This window comes from Pezoporus occidentalis, unplaced genomic scaffold (genome assembly GCF_034315485.1).
Source record: "Pezoporus occidentalis ecotype Australia unplaced genomic scaffold, CSIRO_AGI_Poc_V1 ctg217, whole genome shotgun sequence".
Taxonomy (NCBI): domain Eukaryota; kingdom Metazoa; phylum Chordata; class Aves; order Psittaciformes; family Psittacidae; genus Pezoporus; species Pezoporus occidentalis.
This window is the reverse complement of record NW_026914040.1, coordinates 538,119-556,294: the sequence shown is the minus strand read 5'-3', so window position 1 is coordinate 556,294 and position 18,176 is coordinate 538,119. Positions and strand designations below refer to the sequence as shown.

The window sequence follows — 18,176 nt, the reverse complement described above, 5'->3', positions numbered from 1 at the left end:
ATGACATGCCAGCAGACACACGACTCCATCCCCCCCACCGAGACACAGAAGCAATTACTCACGTGGACAACTGCTCATGGTGTACCACTCCATGCACTGCCCATAGGGGAAGGAGGCCACGTAAGCGTTGGAGTCCACGCACTGCTTCATGTTGCTGCACCACATGCACTCGGAGCTGCCGCTCGTGCACTCCCCGCACATGGTCCGCAGGGCGCAGGGCGTGCGGCACTGCTTGGCACTGTGGTTAGCTGCAGGAGACACACACAAGAGTCAGCTCTCCCCCACAAAGAAACAGGCAACAAGCCCCAAGATGGAAAGGCAGAAGATAAAAAGCCTTGACTAATACTGGGGATGAAAAATAGTCCGGTACCATAGATCTGAAACACTTCCCCTCTGGGATGCGGTGATGCTGGATGGAGCTGGAGATAGCTTTTCAACAGTGAATATTAGAAATGCACTATGTAATGCAACATATTTCCCTCTTTATGTATCCTCCAAGTGTTAACACCTTTCCAAGGTGGGCAGGAAACAACTTAAATGGGGTATGAATGTGGTCTTAATCTGTCTGCAGGTGTGTAAATGGTCTCCTTAGCTATCCTCTCAACCAAAGTGCTGGGAAGGAATCCCGCTTTTTATGCGAGCACACTGGGACGTGTTCTAAGTTATTTGATCAGTTCCACACGTAAAACGAGCACCGAAAGCAGCTCTAACGCAGGAGTTTCTGCTGTGAGCCAATGCTTTATCAACCACTTCAAGTGGCTGTCCTCACACCATAAAACACAAGTTAAAGCTTAAACAAATTCACAGTGCTGCAAGTCTAAATATACAAGGCTTTGAGGTCAGGTTCCACATCCACGATCTGCATCCTGCTCTTCCACAGAGCATGATTTAAAGTGGTGGCTGATTACATGGAATTGTAGAAATTACATGGAATTGTAGAAATTCCATGCAATCAGCCAGCTTTCTTAGAACCTAAAGAGGTATTCAGAAATAATCAGCTATGATGGAGAGGTAACAGACCAAGCCCTTGGAAAAGAGAGGTGGTTCCAATGACACTTGAAGGCTTCTCCCCAAAGCACAGGGGTTCTTTGTCAAAGTTCTCACATTTCCAAAGTGTTTTTTCCAGTTCATTTCAAAGTTTGGTAAAATCCTCCTCTGGCTACGGAGCAAGGGAGGAAAGAAAGGGGAGTTCAGCTGGAAAGTAGCTTTGATTTATTTCATTTATAAATGGGAGATTGCTCCATGCTATAATTAACCTAAATGTCACATTCAGGTATGCAATTTAGATAAAAATAATTAAACTCTAATGTACGTGGAGCAGTTTATAGCTAACAGTGTAAAATTAAGATCTCCAATTCCTGCATGAAATACCTACACAAGACACTTTGCCAGAACCACTTTTCTTTGGCAATGTCACAGAAACAGAGAATCAGCCAAGTTGGAAAAGACCTTTAAGATGATCAAGTCCAACTGTTCCCCAGCACTGCCAAGGCCACCACTAACCCATGGCACTGAGGCCTCGTCTATACGATGTGTGAGCACTTCCAGGGACGGTGCCTGCAGCCCTGCCCTGGGCAGCCTGTTCCAATGCCTGAGCACCCTCTGGGGCAGGAATTGTTCCTCAGCTCCATCTAAACCTGCCCTGGGGCAGCTTGAGGCCGGTTCCTCTTGTCCCATCCCTTGTTCCTTGGGAGCAGAGCCCAGCCCCTCCTGGCTCCATCCTCCTGTCAGGCACTTGTAGGGAGCCATCAGGTCCCCCCTGAGCCTTCTCTTCTCCACACTGAACCCCCCAGGTCCCTCAGCCCTTCCCCATCACACCTGTGCTCCAGGCCCTGCACCAGCTCCGTTGCCTTTCTCTGGACCCATCATGATGCAGCCAGTCTTAAACTAATGAAAGGGAACCTATTTACTCTCTACAGGACACATAAACACTTATCAGCTCCCCTGCTCCCATGAGACACACAAGTTGGATCTCATCACCTGGCCTCTCGCAGACGCTGCCATTGACCTCATTGATGCATGTTGCAGCCTTCAGGCCCTCATTGGAAAGCTCAGCTAAATAACCACAAAAGCCAGCATCGCTTGGTTCACTGGGGAGCCACTTGAGGAGGCTGTTGGTGAAGGGGGACATGTCTTCCCAGCACCAATAAGACACGTTGATCTTCCTCAGGCCAACCCATGGAGTCAAAGTTTTGGGCTAGAAATAAAGGAAAACAGGAGATTTAATGCTCAGTTTTATTACCTTGGGTATGAAAAGAAAATACACATCACCATATAATGCCCATAACAACTTTGTCAGGTTAGGTATTGCAAAAACAGACGAGGGAAGTAGCTGTTTCCCAGTGCTACCAGAATTAAATGTCAGAGACAGAGAAATCCTGCAGGAAACACCACTGGTTCTTTTCCTAACTAAATTTCTTATTATCTGAACCAAGAGGAGAGCAAATCAAACCTTCACACTGGCTGACATTAACTGCAAGTTTCAATGTTCTTTATATGCTTCTGACTCCTATAAATGGCTAGAGATAGCAAAAGAAATTCAGGAGCTACAGTTTGACACGGGGAAGAAAACTAGCTATCCCCTGTACAATTTAAATGATACAATCTAGTTACTCTACAGTGTGACTGGGAGACCTCTGCTTTTTAACAGCGTGTATATATGGATGGGTGGAGAGACAGAGCAGGGCAAATCTGAATTTGTGTTGCTGGTAATAAAATTCTCCATATGAAGAACTCATAACACAGCTATTTCTACTGGCAATTTCTTTTTTAGCATGCTTATATTGGGGAAAGGATGTTTAACTCTTTCGATACAGGATCCCAGACTGGTTTGGATTGGAAGGGAGCTTAAAGCTCCTCCAGCTGCAACCCCTGCCACGGGCAGGGACCCCTTCCACTAGAGCAGCTTGCTCCAAGCCCCTGTGTCCAACCTGGCCTTGAACACTGCCAGGGATGGGGCAGCCACAGCTTCTCTGGGCACCCTGGGCCAGCACCTCAGCACCCTCCCAGGGAAGAGCTTCTGCCTAAGAGCTCATCTCAGTCTCCCCTCGGGCAGGTTCAAGCCATTCCCCTTGGCCTGGCCCTACAGGCCCTTGTCCCAAGCCCCTCTCCAGGTTTCCTGCAGCCCCTTTAGGCACTGGTGTTATTACCTACATTACAGATACTATTCCAAAACATCTATACACAGCTTATTTAAAGGAGCAACTGCAAACCACAGCCTCCCCCTAGAACAGTCACAACGTGCCACGGAGTGGCACAAGTTCACGTACCAGACACAGGCTGGATGTTAGCAAAGGCATTTTCCCACATTACAAACATTCCTTACTGATATCCACTAAAAAGAACTTACAGCCTCTTCAGATTTCCAAGGCTCTCTTTTTAAAGGACACTACAGAAGAAAAAAAGCTGTAGACCATCAGCTTTTTTCTCCCCCATGTACGGGTTCAAACACTATTAGGTGAGGGCTGCCATGTGTCTTTAGGGATTTACACTGCACTTAACAACTGGCATACCCAGAAACACCTGGAGCTGTTCGAACCACACACTTCTACTGCATCCCAGGTTTGACTTCCCCTCTTTACAAAAGATTTAACAACCAACCTTGCTTGAATTGCACCTTACTTTTTTTTATGGCTAAATTGAAACCCCTCTAACACCCCCTAATTGTGGAAATGCCACTTTAAAATCACAAAGAGAATCAAAGCAGGGAATGTTTTCATTTCAACAGGGGAATATTGCTCTTTAGTATTCAAGTACATTCTGTGGAAAGCAGCAATGCTACTGCCTCCAGCCTCATTTTTCATTGGATCATAGAATCACAGAATTATCTGGGCTTGGAAGGGAGCTTAAAGCTCCTCCAGTTCCAACCCACTCCACGGGCAGGGACCCCTTCCACTAGAGCAGCTTGCTCCAAGCCCCTGTGTCCAACCTGGCCTTGAACACTGCCAGGGATGGGGCAGCCACAGCTTCTCTGTGCTCACCACTCTCATAGTAAAGAATTCCTTCCTACTGCCCAGTCTTTCCCAGTATAAAGCTCTCCCTGTCTGCCAGCCCTGCCCACAGCATCCTTGGGACCCATGAGGAGTTAGCCTGATGTGCTGTGAAGCTTCAGCAGCTCTGCAGCCTAACCCAGGCTTTCAGTAAAACCGCCCAGCATCGTTTGTTAGGGCTTTAGCATCAGCTTCACAACCTGCCCTGAAAACCTCCAAACTGGTTTAAATGGATTAAAACCTAAACAGGGGAAGTTTAGGTTGGATATAAGGAGGAAATTCTTTACTGTAAGAGTAGTGAGGCACTGGAATGGGTTCCCCAGGGAAGCTGTGAATGCTCCATCCCTGGCGGTGTTCAAGGCCAGGTTGTACAGAGCCTTGGATGCCATGGTTTAGTGTGAGGTGTCCCTGCCCATGGCAGGGGGGTTGGAACTGGGTGATCTTAAGGTCCTTTCCAACCCTAACTATTCCATGATTCTATAAACTTCTGCTGGGGATGAGGAATTATATAAGCATTTATTTTCTTGATGCATAAAGAGGAACAGATTCCAATTCGTTTCTCACCGGCTCCGACAGAAAAGCCCCTGCCACTAAAGCAAAGCTAACCAACTCTAAAGAAGCCAACATTTTACACAGGTCCCTTTCTAAGCAGAATAAACAACTTTAAATGCTTTACATGAAGCACCTCTGGTGCCCCAAAGGGACCTTTATTTATCAACTGTTGTGTACAAGTCACGAGAGGAGCCCTGCCGCAGTCGTGTATCGCCACAAGAGACGCGTGTGTGTGTGTGATTCCACTGCAGATGCGATACCTCTGAGGCACAGTGTGTGTTTGTGTTTGTATTTATCTTCCCCATTTACATTCTCTACAATTTCAGTTCAAAAGCACCCAGAGGGGATGCTGAATTTCAAAAGGAAGAGCAGCCCCTTTGCACTGAAGAGGTATGTCTATTCCGCACTGAGCACACAATACCACAGCAAGGACTTCTCCGCAGTCGGAGCTTAATTACTCAGGGGACACAAAAGAGAAGCACTCACCGAAGACTGCATCTTCTGCAGCTCCTTGAGAACAAATTCCACCTTCTTCTGTGTTGTGAGTGAAGCCAGCAAAGCACCGTTGGATCTGCAGGACAGTTTGGCGTGGTCATAGGTCTCCTTTGCGTTTGTGATTTTCAAGCAGGAGTTGCCAACCAAATGCCAGTTTGTTCCACAGATGTTTTCTAGAAGGGACGATAAGAGATGCAAGTGACCTTCATGACATATAAAGCAACCCTTCCACCACAATAAAACCTCCAGCCCCATCCCATGAGCATGACTTATTGGCGTGCTCACAAGTATCTATGTGGGATAATCCCGGAGGAAATGGAAAGCTGTTTAGGGGAGCTGAAGTGCGACATCAGCACTTAAGTTATGTGCAGTAGGTGGTCAAAGCACTCGTTTCAACATCAAATAGTAAAACCACCGTAGAAGAGCAAGCAGAGGAAAGCAAATGAGTATTTTGCTGATGGTTTAAAGCCACTTATTCAACCACAGTTATTAGGATACCAAGCAACAGAAGAGGGTTGATGGGCTAATCCTGCCGAAAGCTTCCAACTTGCAGGATTAATCCCTGTTTCATATTGAGCACAGCCATCCCTGCTACTAAAGAACTCCTTATGCTTTGGGGTTAATTATTTCCCTTGCAGAAAACCTGATGGACATATTCAGTGTGAATTTCTGCAAAGCTGATGTCTAGCTCCAACATCTTGGTTTAGATTTAACAGATTGAAAAGCTCTCAAGTGTCAGTTTCTCAGATGGGCTTTTTACACCTATGATCAAGTCACCCCCTTTTCTACAACAAATTAAACAGACCAAGCTCTTTATCTCATTAAAAGATGGTTTTCTCACTCTCATGGCTCTCCTGAGAGACTGGGGAGGGTGAAGAGTGGATGGAGCAGCCCTGAGGAGAAGGACTTGGGGGTGTTGGGTGAGGAGAAGCTCCCCATGATGCAGCTTCAGTGAGCGCTTGAGCCCAGAAACCCCCCTGTGCTGGGCTGCACCCCCAGAGCGGGAGCAGCAGCTCAGGGAGGGGATCCTGCCCCTCTGCTGTGCTCTGGGGAGACCCCCCCTGCAGTCCTGATCCAGCTCTGGGGCAGCAGCACAAGAGGGACGTGGAGCTGTTGGAGCGAGGCCAGAGGAGGCCATGGAGATGCTGCGAGGGCTGGAGCAGCTCTGCTCTGGAGCCAGGCTGAGAGAGCTGGGCTGGGGCAGCCTGGACAAGAGAAGGCTCCTCAAGGGGAGACCTGAGAGCAGCTCCAGGGCCTGAAGGGGCTGCAGGAAAGCTGGAGAGGGGCTTGGGACAAGGGATGTAGGGACAGGCCAAGGGGAATGGCTTGAACCTGCCAGAGGGGAGACTGAGATGAGCTCTTAGGCAGAAGCTCTTCCCTGGGAGGGTGCTGAGGCGCTGGCCCAGGGTGCCCAGAGAAGCTGTGGCTGCCCCATCCCTGGCAGTGTTCAAGGCCACGTTGGACACAGGGGCTTGGAGCAAGCTGCTTTAGTGGAAGGGGTCCCTGCCCGTGGCAGGGGTTAGAGCTGGAGGTGCTTTAAGGTCCCTTCCAACATAAATCAGGCTGGGGTTCTGTGATTCTCTGAAGTCTCTTCATTTTTTCACTCTTCCAGACTAGCACACATCAGACGCACCAGAGTTACCAGGGGAAGGCTTTCCATGCCCATTAAAAGGTCCTGTTTGGTTTGGTTTTTCCCCTTTCCCTATTCTTTAGTAACTCCAAACGTTAATCACTGAAGATGCTACATTTATTTCCCAGCCACCGGGGAAAGAAGAAAAAGACTTACTACAGGGGGACTAATACTCTACTCCTACAATCTCCCACTGGAAACACTCTAATAAGAGAACTTTCCTTATACACTTTAGCTGTTACTCAGCTAATTCGTCCAGTATGTGCCATTATGCCTTTGCACAAGTCTACTTGCTAAAATTAAATAGCATGCATTATTAAATCTAATATCTTGCAGAAGCCTATTATATCAACAGTCCCACTTTCATCAAAATGAAAAGAGAGAGATGAAATACAGCCTTATAATTATACAAATGATCATACTCCTCTTCAGACAATTGGGACTGAAAAATATTCCATCAGGCTTGACTGGAAATAAAGTTTCATATTAAAGCTGATATGACTGAACAACATTATTTACTCCACCTTAGCACTAAATATTATGCATTTGGGGGGTAAAAAAACAAAAAATAATAGTAAAAAGCCCCAGAGCTTTTGGACTGGGTGAATTTGGTTTTTTTTTCTTACAGAAATACAACCAGTACCTACCTGGCAAAGCGATGCACTCCTGATTCCTAGGTTCCCACTGGCAGTTTTGATCCATGGCACAGCTTTTACAGCTTGTCTTTTTGTTACAGTAATAGGCAGGGTTATCCTTTGGACAATTGTCATAGACAGTAATAGGAACCTACAAGAAACAGCACAGATGAGGCTTTTTCCCATCCAAACAATGCCAGTTTATAACAGCCATCCTTACTACACTAAACTTCACAGTTCAGACCTACAAAGCAATCCACGTATTCAAAAGCTGTGACACTGGGCATAGCCTGTGCTCTGTATCCAAGGTATTCCCCCACACCACCATTACACATTATCCTTACCAGAGCTTCTACAAAAGGGTTAAGTTTTTCCTTAAGGAATACTCTACTAATAACAAACCCAACTAAGGTGCCTTAGTGATAACCACACCAGCATGAAACCTCCACTTCTTCCCCTACCCATGGCCATCCTCCCAACATAAGGGGAAGAGTCCCACCAAAAGCCTTTGAACCAACTCAAAACCAGTTTAGAGCTAGAAATAACAACACAAGGTTCATAATACTGACAGATGGACATTTGCTATTTCAAATTCATTTAAACTACAGAAGACTTAGAGAGACTTTACCTGCTCCTCTGTGCAGTTGTTCTGTATTGAGACGCACTGGTCAGTGCACCATTGGCAGTTGTTTGTATTGGCTGTACAGCTATAGCAGTCTGTAATCTGATCACATTTTTCACTGTCTACAGCTATTAAAGAAAAAAACCTGCATGACCAAAAACAGGCATTTCCTGACAGAGCTCTAAGAACTTGATTACATACAGCAAAAGATACAACCAAACAGTAGCGCCTGTGGACTTTCCGTTATCAGCTACTTGGTAAATCAGATGCTCTCATGTGATTGAGCTGATAGAAAAGCACATTCATTTGCAGCATCAATCCGTTTTAGTGCCTGAGGAGCAGTAAAACACCACCACAAAAAGCACCAAGGTATGTAAGCGTGTTCAATCAATGCCTGTGCAAATGATGCCAGAAGACAATCCACAAGGAAAGGGAACATCTCCCACCATGCTGCAGCGAGCCTGGCCTTCAATTACATGCGAAGCCTGAACTTTCCAACTTCATCTTATCTTTCCAATGGCTTATTGCCTGTGTATTGTGAAAATCTGCTGTACATTGAGAGCACATCAAAGCAATGTCTTTACATCAATTTCTATTAAATAATTAAAGGCTGCCATCTATTCCGGAATCAAGGTTCGTATAATTCAGTTCGAAGCAAGGAATGCACCAGGATAAAGCATTGAGAAGTTATCTAGAAATTATCATAAGGAGAACACAGGAATTGGACCTTAAAACCAAGTTTTTTTCTGTATGCCCTTATCCTTATAGTACCGTAGAAGGAAAAATAAAGTAACTTTTTAAAACACTATTCCTGCTGTCTGTCTTGAAGAGCATGGGATAACGCTGCAGGACCCAAATCATCCTCCCTTGCCCCATGGTGCCCAGCGGTGAATTGCTGCCTCTCACAAGGCCAGTTCATGGAGCAATGGTCCAAGCTTGATTCCTGACTGATGATGTCTGTTTAGGATGGGAAAGTAAGTACAAGCAGTATGGGAGGAAACAAATCCAATGAGCAAGCAGCTTCAGGAGGAGTGAGAGATGGAAACACATCCACATCGCTGCAGGCACTTGGTCAGAGGAAGGTCTCCCAGGGCATGTATGGAAGCACAACCCCATCATCTTACACTTGGTCTGATAATGGCATACAACCAATACAGGGCAGACTTTGGGAAAGAAAAGGACCCTACATGCCTTTTGGAAAGAGAAACGTGGCACATACCTGGCTTGGGAGGACAGTCTTCAAAGACCTTTTGCTGCTGCTTTATGGATGCCATTTCCCAGGGGATGCAGTGAGGGGGGACTCGGACCCACACACATCTGACACCACGACCTGTTCTCACACAGGCTGTTTCGTTGTCAAAAGCTTCACATTTCTCAGGTGTGTACTTCAGGATGTCACTCAGCAGGAGGCTGTTGAAGCCTCCAAACACGTACATGGTGCTAGACAAAACAAAAGGGATAAAAGCTCACATCTGTGTTTGTAGATCACGCACTGCTCCCGGTCAATGCCATCCAAGGTGTGAGCAAAGTGGTTTACAACACTCCAGAATGTATAAATCCAAATAAACAGCTCGTGGTTAAGGAAGACACTAAAGGAAAGGTCAGGTGAGTTCCACTGTTTCAGAGAACCTACAAAGTCTCAACACAAGGGTGCTGCAACAGGGTCGAACCTATGTGAGGTCACGAACCAACGCTCCCCATCAGGCAAAGCTCTGAGTGGCCCCTCATCAATGTGACTGTACACAAAATGCTGTGGGAATGCATTTTCTCCTGCAGAGAACAGTGGCAAGACAGGGAGGAAGGCTAAAGATGAGGGAGATGGTTTCACACCATTGAACCAGCGTGCAGAAACTGTGACAGAACTACTCAGTGTTGCCACATCTCCCTACGCCGCTGTGACAAAAGCGGTTATTTCCATGGCTCTTAGAGCAAAGAGTCACTGTGTCAACCAAAAGAAAAACCAAAACACCACCAAACCCCAAAACCAAACAGTACTTAGGGGAGGGGGAAGATGGGGGCGTTTAAGCCTTCTTTAGTATTTCAACTGCTTCAGGCAAAACATCAAATGTCATTAGTTACCCCAAAATGCCACCCAAAAAGCCTCTGTGCATCCACGTTTGTAAAATGCACATTTAAAACAGAGTGAAGAAGAGCCAGTGTAACTGAAAAGAAAGGGTTTGGTTGAATAATAAGTATTTATTAATATGATTTTCATCCTATTTCTGGATGAAAAGAACTGATGCAAAGCCTTAGCTGTCCTTCATGGAAGTAAATGCACGGCTGGTATTCAGTACATCGAAACAAGCAGGCAGTGAGTGAGTTTTCAGAAGCAAAAGGAGTATCTAGAAGCAAGCCCTCTTTTCCAAGGCAGTGACAGTTATCTGCCTGGCTTAAACTGAGCTTTAAATAATGTTAGTGATTTACAGAAAGTATCCTCAAAGGATAAAGGAACCAGAACGAAAGACTCCTACGAAATATCACTCCTCAAGCTCGGTTCCACAGACTCAAACACAATAACAGATGTTCGGCTGAAAGCACAGATATTATTACAGTGATGTAATGCTCAACACCAGAAATCTCACCTATCATTTCACCTAAATACTGTACCTCACATGAATGTAAAGAATCACACAGGATAAGTTACATAAAGTGAAATAGGGACAGATTTAGAAAGCCTATGGGAAGACAAAAGTTGTCAGTGCAGCTAACATAGAAATCTGAAATAAATGAAATCAATTATAAATAAAATTATAAGATAAATAAGGAATAGAAATATGGAAAAACCCACAGATTTTAGAAAGAACTGAGCTGAAACAATTTAGTCAATTGAAGAAGGGCTGACAGGAACAGGTAGGTACTAAAGACACAAGAGTGAAGATCTGGGAGCTTTGAGAGGTTTGCAACAGATCCAGTCTCAGTGTTGGTGATCGACATGCATACATTTACTGTGGTATGAGAAATGCCAACAGCTCACAGCTTGTTTGCAACCTTACCTGTTGTACAGCACAGCAGAATGTCCAAACCTGTTCACATCGTGGTGGAGACCTGGGCGAGGAAGGACATGCCACCGATCACATGCTAGGATGAAATAAAAGCTCATGTCAGAATAGTTTCTCACTATAAGTCATGACTCAACTTATGTAGCACATTTCTACCTGAAATGATCCCAAAATACTCAGGATCTTCTGCACTTGGGTCACGACAACCCCATGGAACACTCCAGGCTTGGGGAAGAGTGGCTGGAAAGCTGCTCATGGAAAAGGACCTGGGGGTGTTGGTCAACAATGGCTGAACATGAGCACCTTGTGCCCAAGCAGCCAAGAAGCTCCCAGCATCCTGGCCTGGATCAGCACCAGTGCAGCAGCAGGGCAAGGGCAGTGATTGTGCCCCTGCACTGGGCACTGGTGAGGATGCACCTTGAGGGACACATTGAGGTGCTGGAGCGGGGCCAGAGAAGGGCAGTGGAGCTGGTGCAGGGCCTGGAGCACAAGTGTGATGGGGAAGGGCTGAGGGACCTGGGGGGTTCAGTGTGGAGAAGAGAAGGCTCAGGGGGGACCTGATGGCTCCCTACAAGTGCCTGACAGGAGGATGGAGCCAGGAGGGGCTGGGCTCTGCTCCCAAGGAACAAGGGATGGGACAAGAGGAACCGGCCTCAAGCTGCCCCAGGGCAGGTTTAGATGGAGCTGAGGAACAATTCCTGCCCCAGAGGGTGCTCAGGCATTGGAACAGGCTGCCCAGGGCAGGGCTGCAGGCACCGTCCCTGCAAGGGTTCACACAGCGTGGGGACGAGGCCTCAGCGCCGTGGGGCAGTGGTGGCCTTGGCAGTGCTGGGAATGGTTGGACTGGATGAGCTTAAAGGGCTTAACCAACCAATGATTCTACAATTCTACTTTAATACCTATAGAGAAACCATTCCACCCACCACCAAAATGCAGATCTTGAGTGCATCAGTATACAGAAGCTCTGCGTTATGTTCCTTCGCAAGGCAGAATGCTCAGTCCTCACCCCAGCTGCCACAGTGTGACAAAAAGGGATGGATGCAATGGCTCTGCTCCATCATCTAAACCCCTCACCAAAGGGAAGTTCCAGGGCACTGTGTTGAAGGGGTTAGTAGCTTTTTGGCAATCACGTGTAATCAAACAGCACTGACTTGAGCTGCTTTTTCTTCATTACTAGTGGGATTTTTCACTGTGTAACAAGTTCAGGTTGTATCTCTTGCTATGTGATTTATTTGCAGTTTTGCCCCGAACCAGCATCACCGAGAACAGAGACTTATCTGGTTTATTTTTTTTTCTTTTTTTCCATTGCAATTACGTTCCTAGAGGGCAGAGATCCGTGTTTTTCAAAATATTCTTCACTCGTCATAGCTTTAGGATTTGTGGTTGTTTTTCTCTTTTAACATAATGTGAGATTATTCCACCCTTTTTCTATTAGCATAACATTTCTAAGCTCTGCTTCATTTTTGACTCGGTTTCTCAGGTAATTTCTTCCTTTAGGCAGCAAGGCAAAAGAAACAACCTAAGAAACATATAAGGCACTGAGCAATCAAAGGAACAAAAGCAGGAGAAGTCAGTTCAATTCCGATCTCTTTGGGGCAGTGTATGGGATCACCTTGGCGGCCAGTACCCCAGAGGCATACCCCAGTATGCAATTTATGTAATTAAAATAGAAAAGTCAATCTGCTGTAAAGATCTGCAGAGCCCTCAAAAGATTCTTTAATAGAATCATGGAATCCCAGACTGGTTTGGGTTGGAAAGGACCTTAAGATCATCCAGTTCCAACCCCCCTACAATGGGCAGGGAAGCCTCATGCTAGACCGTGTCACCCAAGGCTCCATCCAACCTGGCCTTGAACACTGCCAGGCATGGAGCATTTACCACTACTTCTGACAACCCATTCCAGTGCCTCACCACCCTCACAGGGAAGAACTTCTTCCTTACCTCCAGCCTGAACTTCCCCTGTTTCAGTTTGAACCCATCACCCCTTGTCTATCGCTGCAATCCACGACGAAGAGATAAATAGAAGATGAAACTGCTGTGCCATGGACTGAACCTCTAAAATAAAGAGCCCCCAAACCCAAACTAGTACATGAAGGAGGCTGTTTTTCATTGCCCTCTCTATTTTAGGGCCTATAGGGATGCTGGGGAGGGACTCTTCATTAGGGACTGCAGTGACAGGACAAGGGGTAACGGGTTAAAACTGAAACAGGGGAAGTTTAGACTGGATATAAGGAAGAAGTTCTTTCCTGTTAGGGTGCTGAGGCACTGGAATGGGTTGCCCAGGGACGTTGTGAATGCTCCATCCCTGGCAGTGTTCAAGACCAGGTTGGACAGAGCCTTGGGTGCCATGGTTTAGTGTGAGCTGTCCCTGCACATGGCAGGGGGGGTGGAACTGAATGATCTTAAGGTCCCTTCCGACCCTAACTATTCTGTGATTCTATTTTTGTCCCAGTTTAATCAGGTAAAACAACTGACCTCAACCCCTGATCCAGCAGAAACTTCTGTTCAAGAGGGCTGATAAATAAAGACAACAGAATCCAGCTGGCTGGATTTAATGCAAATTGTGATGTTGAACTTCATTTTTAGCATCATTTGAGCCTTTCTCAAAGAGTTAAACTGGGCCCAGCATCACTCCTGAGACAAACATGCCTGGTTCCAATTCTTAACAAGAGACCTAAGCAAAATTGGACAGCAATTTGCAATTCTATATCCCTCAAGTTGTTGAGTTATGTGAGGCCAAGAAACATATTTTTCTGGATTAATAGAAGGCCTGGAATGTTTTGCTTTCTAAGCTTCTTCCCCATCTTTAACTAAAGCCCAAGCATAGGAAAAAATGAGTAAGTCTGAAAGTACAAAGAATCCTCTCCTTCCTGACTAAAGGGTTAAGCCAAGCCTAAACCTTACAATGCCCAGGATTTATTAAATATGCTGTTCAAACAGAACACATCTGCTATGGAAACATCCAGTTTGTCATCACAACTGAATTTTTGATGGGGTAAATAGAAAAGTTTTAATTTCCCTCCTGTGGGGAGAACAGATCATTATACAAGTATGGCCACTACATGAATATTTCATGCTGAGGTTGAAAAGAGAAAACAACATAAAGTAAAAACTTGTTTAGAAATAAGAAAGAATGGTTATTTAACCCACAGAAACTGCATTTTGAAGTTATCTTAACATTCTGCCTGTGAAGTATAGAGTCACAGCCTGGTTTGTGTTGGAAGGGAGCTTAAAGGTCCTTCAGCTCCAACCCCTGCCACGGGCAGGGACCCCTTCCACTAGAGCAGCTTGCTCCAAGCCCTTGTGTCCAACCTGGCCTTGAACACTGCCAGGGATGGGGCAGCCACAGCTTCTCTGGGCACCCTGTGCCAGCGCCTCAGCACCCTCCCAGGGAAGAGCTTCTGCCTAAGAGCTCATCTCAGTCTCCCCTCGGGCATGTTCAAGCCATTCCCTTTGGCCTGTCCCTACATCCCTTGTCCCAAGCCCCTCTCCAGCTTTCCTGCAGCCCCTTTAGGCACTGGAGCTGCTCTCAGGTCTCCCCTTCAGGAGCCTTCTCTTGTCCAGGCTGCCCCAGCCCAGCTCTCTCAGCCTGGCTCCAGAGCAGAGCTGCTCCAGCCCTCGCAGCATCTCCATGGCCTCCTCTGGCCTCGCTCTAACAGCTCCACATCCATCCTCCAGAGCAGGACGCAGGACTGCAGCGCACACAGCTGGGTAAAGGGGAGCTTCTCTTCCACCTTCTTTTATATAATTTCATTTCTTGTTTTCTTCAATGCACCTTCTCTGAACTCCAAATTCATAAATAAATGCTGCCCTCTTCTGGCTTTTCAAACTCACTGAACCCAATCCAAATAAAATCCAATCGTTTGGCTTTATTGTTTAAGAGCACTTATGGGGATATTTGTGCTTATAAAACAAATGGACATTACAAACAGCACAGCCAAACAAGTCAGCCAGGCTGCAGTTAAAACGAGAGCGTGCACTGTACATGTGGAGTTTCAGCAGGGTCCAGTGCTTGCAACTGTCCTAACAGCCTGCACTTTTGATAAATCATTGATTAAAACACACTTAAAAGCATCAGGATAGCTTTATGGCTGAAACAATATGCTTACCATTTAAGAAATAACTTTTAATGCCCAAGGTTGGGTTTGAACATTTGACCAAGTAACTGCTGCTGCATTTGCCTAGAAATCACTTCACCACCTCGTAGGCTTGGTAATGGGCAGCGAGGTAAATGAGCCTCTCCTCATTTCACATTCTTCTGCAGCACTCTTAGTAGCATTTGGTATAATCTACCCAGCATGGAAATGAGTCCATGGCAGCTCTTTCTGTCCATCCAAGATGCTCTGTATTTATGATGATCATTTTTGTGACAACTTACCAATATCGTATGCCATGAAATCTGAAGAGAAGCACTTTGCACCGTGGCTCATGGAGGTGTCGTTGTGCGTGTTCCCCCCAAACACCAGCATGGTTCCACTCACTATCACGGCCGTGTGCAAGTAGCGGAAAAATCTGCTGTCTTTAAGAATAGTCCTTCAAAAATAAAGAGTATATGTATTAATAACACTGATTGGGAGCTGGAAAAGACAGGACCATCCATACCTCCAAGTTGAAGCAGGTTTAGGGGATCAAAAAGGAGCGTGGCGGCAGTATTCAACAACTTCGTTTCCATGCTGTTTAATTCCTCCTCTAATTTCATTCTCTCATCTTCCCACCTGCTTGCCAATTGCTAGGAGAAACACATGGAGGAAAGCCGCTTTCCAAAGCTATGGAGCTGAAATTCATGGATTCCTTCCCCAGGCATTGCCAAGTTTTCACACTAACTGGGGTTTTGAGCATGATCAGCTAAACCTGCTGATACAGGCACTGCCTGGGAACAGTCCAGTAATTTCATAGCAAGCATGAAATACTCATAGTAAATATTAAATAGTCATACAAATGTCATAGCAACTGTACTTTTAGAGCAACCTAAAGAATCCTTTCAAACTGGGCATCATCTGCTGATCAGAACTAAAATAAAGGACATGGAACTGTTGGAACAAGTCCAGAGGAGGCCACAAGGATGATCAGAGGCTGGAGCACCTCCTGTATGAAGACAGGCTGAGAAAGTTGGGGCTGTTCAGCCTGGAGAAGAGAAGGCTGCGTGGAGACCTCAGAGCAGCTTCCAGTATCTGAAGGGGGGCTATAGGGATGGTTGGGAGGGACTCTTCATTAGGGACTGCAGTGACAGGACAAGGGGTAATGGGTTCACACTTAAAACAGGGGAAGTTTAGATTGGACATAAGGAGGAAATTCTTTACTGCAAGGGTGGTGAGGCACTGGAATGGGTTGCCCAGGGAGGTTGTGAATGCTCCATCCCTGGTGGTGTTCAAGGCCAGGTTGGACAGAGCCTTGGGTGCCATGGTTTAGTGTGAGGTGTCCCTGCCCATGGCAGGGGGGTTGGAACTGGATGATCTTAAGGTCCTTTCCAACCCTACCTGTTCTATGGTTCTATGATTCTATGATTTTAAGGAAACCTGTGCAGTTGCTGACAAGCTCAATACCTGCAAAACTCAAGGCCTCATCCATGCCTAAATCATGGGGAGCATTAATCAAACTTGCTGCTCAACATCACCTTTAGTCAGCTTGATTAATGGCACTGAATACAGAGGGTCACCCTTTGTGGAATTCCTCTACTGCGTTGAAAGGGTGGGATTGCAGGGAAATCCTGTTGTGGGCACATCCATACCATCATAGAACATACAATAGCTAGGTTGGAAAGAACCTTCAAGCTCCTCCAGCTCCAACCCCTGCCATGGGCAGGGACACCTTCCACTAGAGCAGCTTGCTCCAAGCCCCTGTGTCCAACCTGGCCTTGAACACTGCCAGGGATGGGGCAGCCACAGCATCTCTGGGCACCCTGTGCCAGCGCCTCAGCACCCTCATGAGACTGACAAAATAAAGGAAGTTGATGCTGCAGTGGTTTGGGAGAATACTGTCACATTTGTGATCATTTTCTGCCTATTCAGCCAGATTTGCCTGCTCATGGCTGAAGCAGAGGACTGAATGAACCACAGAAGGAAGCACGGCTATTACTGGATGTACAATGGAGCAGGAAGGAAGGGTTCTGGCAATTAGTCACTAGTTACCTTCTTCATTGTATGGACTCCCAGTTGTTGCAGAAGTAGAGGCTATTTTTAAGTCTCACAGAAGAGATACAGTCACTCTAATTTACATGGGTAAATGTTCAATATACAGTTCCAATGCTCAAAATTCAGTCTCCTTTTTGTCAGGAGCATTGAAAAACAACTTTCCAAATGGAGGAAAATGTATTTCACCTCCACAGCTCACAGTTGTGAAGTTTTGCTGGGGGTTTTTAATAAAACTCACCTTTGGGCAGAAATAAATCACTGAAGACTTCAGCTGAAGAAATGAACATTTCGAGCAGTTACAGAGCCAGGAGAAAATGGGATTATAATAGAAATTCTTTTGCAGATTTAACTGTGGAATGAATTATCACTCACTTGACTGCAGTAGCCACACTCATCTGCACACTGTACTGCTGACAAGAAAATCCCAGCCAATGGTTTCTCTTTTCATCTTTAATACAACAATAGATTAAAATGGATTTCTTGGCTCATTCACAGCCTTGATTATATGTGATTACATGATTCCCTATTCATAAAGGGACATAATCACAGAGAGAAGAGCACAGTATGTATCTTGAATGCAGATAACTGTACTACTGCAACCTTATCCAATACCCCATCCTCTTGTCCATGACAAATACAGCTGATGAGTGGTATACAGGAACGAGAACTACTTACCACATACGGGTATCAACTTCATATTTGTACAAGTCATCTGCTAGCCTGTATTTGTTGGCACTGAATGCTTTGTAACCTCCATGGATATAAATGGATCTTGTATGTGCGTCATAAACACTACTGTGACCATACCCTCCTTGCACCAAAGCTCCACTCGTCTGTAAAATGCTCCATGTATTTGTGGCTGAGAAATTAAAAAGGTGATAGAAAATGGTTAATTCATGCCCATTAATAAGAACTTACCAACAAATCTCACATTGGAACAAACTGGGTTTTCTCTTGACTCAGATCTAGACACTGTCTCTATCACTTCATACCCAAAATATCCTCCTTCAAGGAGTTGTTGTCAAGAACTATTGTCAAGTATCTTTAATGAGAGCAGAAATATCTCTTCTGCAGTCATTTATTACATTCTTTTCAGACAAGCTAAGTAAAAATGAGAGGAAAA

The 18,176-nt window shown here is 45.7% G+C and overlaps 1 protein-coding gene across 1 annotated transcript in view; it reads right to left on the bottom strand.

The window, feature by feature from the left end:
- The window catches only part of ATRN (attractin), a 172,996-nt gene that overhangs the window by 88,339 nt on the left and 66,481 nt on the right, over positions 1-18,176 (bottom strand). Inside the window, exons 9-17 of the mRNA XM_062619979.1 lie at positions 17,729-17,912; positions 15,301-15,455; positions 10,917-11,001; positions 9,143-9,363; positions 7,930-8,051; positions 7,314-7,452; positions 5,028-5,209; positions 1,981-2,197; positions 63-248 (exon numbers count right to left, since the gene is read on the bottom strand). Coding sequence (XP_062475963.1) covers positions 63-248; positions 1,981-2,197; positions 5,028-5,209; positions 7,314-7,452; positions 7,930-8,051; positions 9,143-9,363; positions 10,917-11,001; positions 15,301-15,455; positions 17,729-17,912 — 1,491 coding nt within the window. The remainder of the gene's footprint in view (positions 1-62; positions 249-1,980; positions 2,198-5,027; positions 5,210-7,313; positions 7,453-7,929; positions 8,052-9,142; positions 9,364-10,916; positions 11,002-15,300; positions 15,456-17,728; positions 17,913-18,176) is intronic.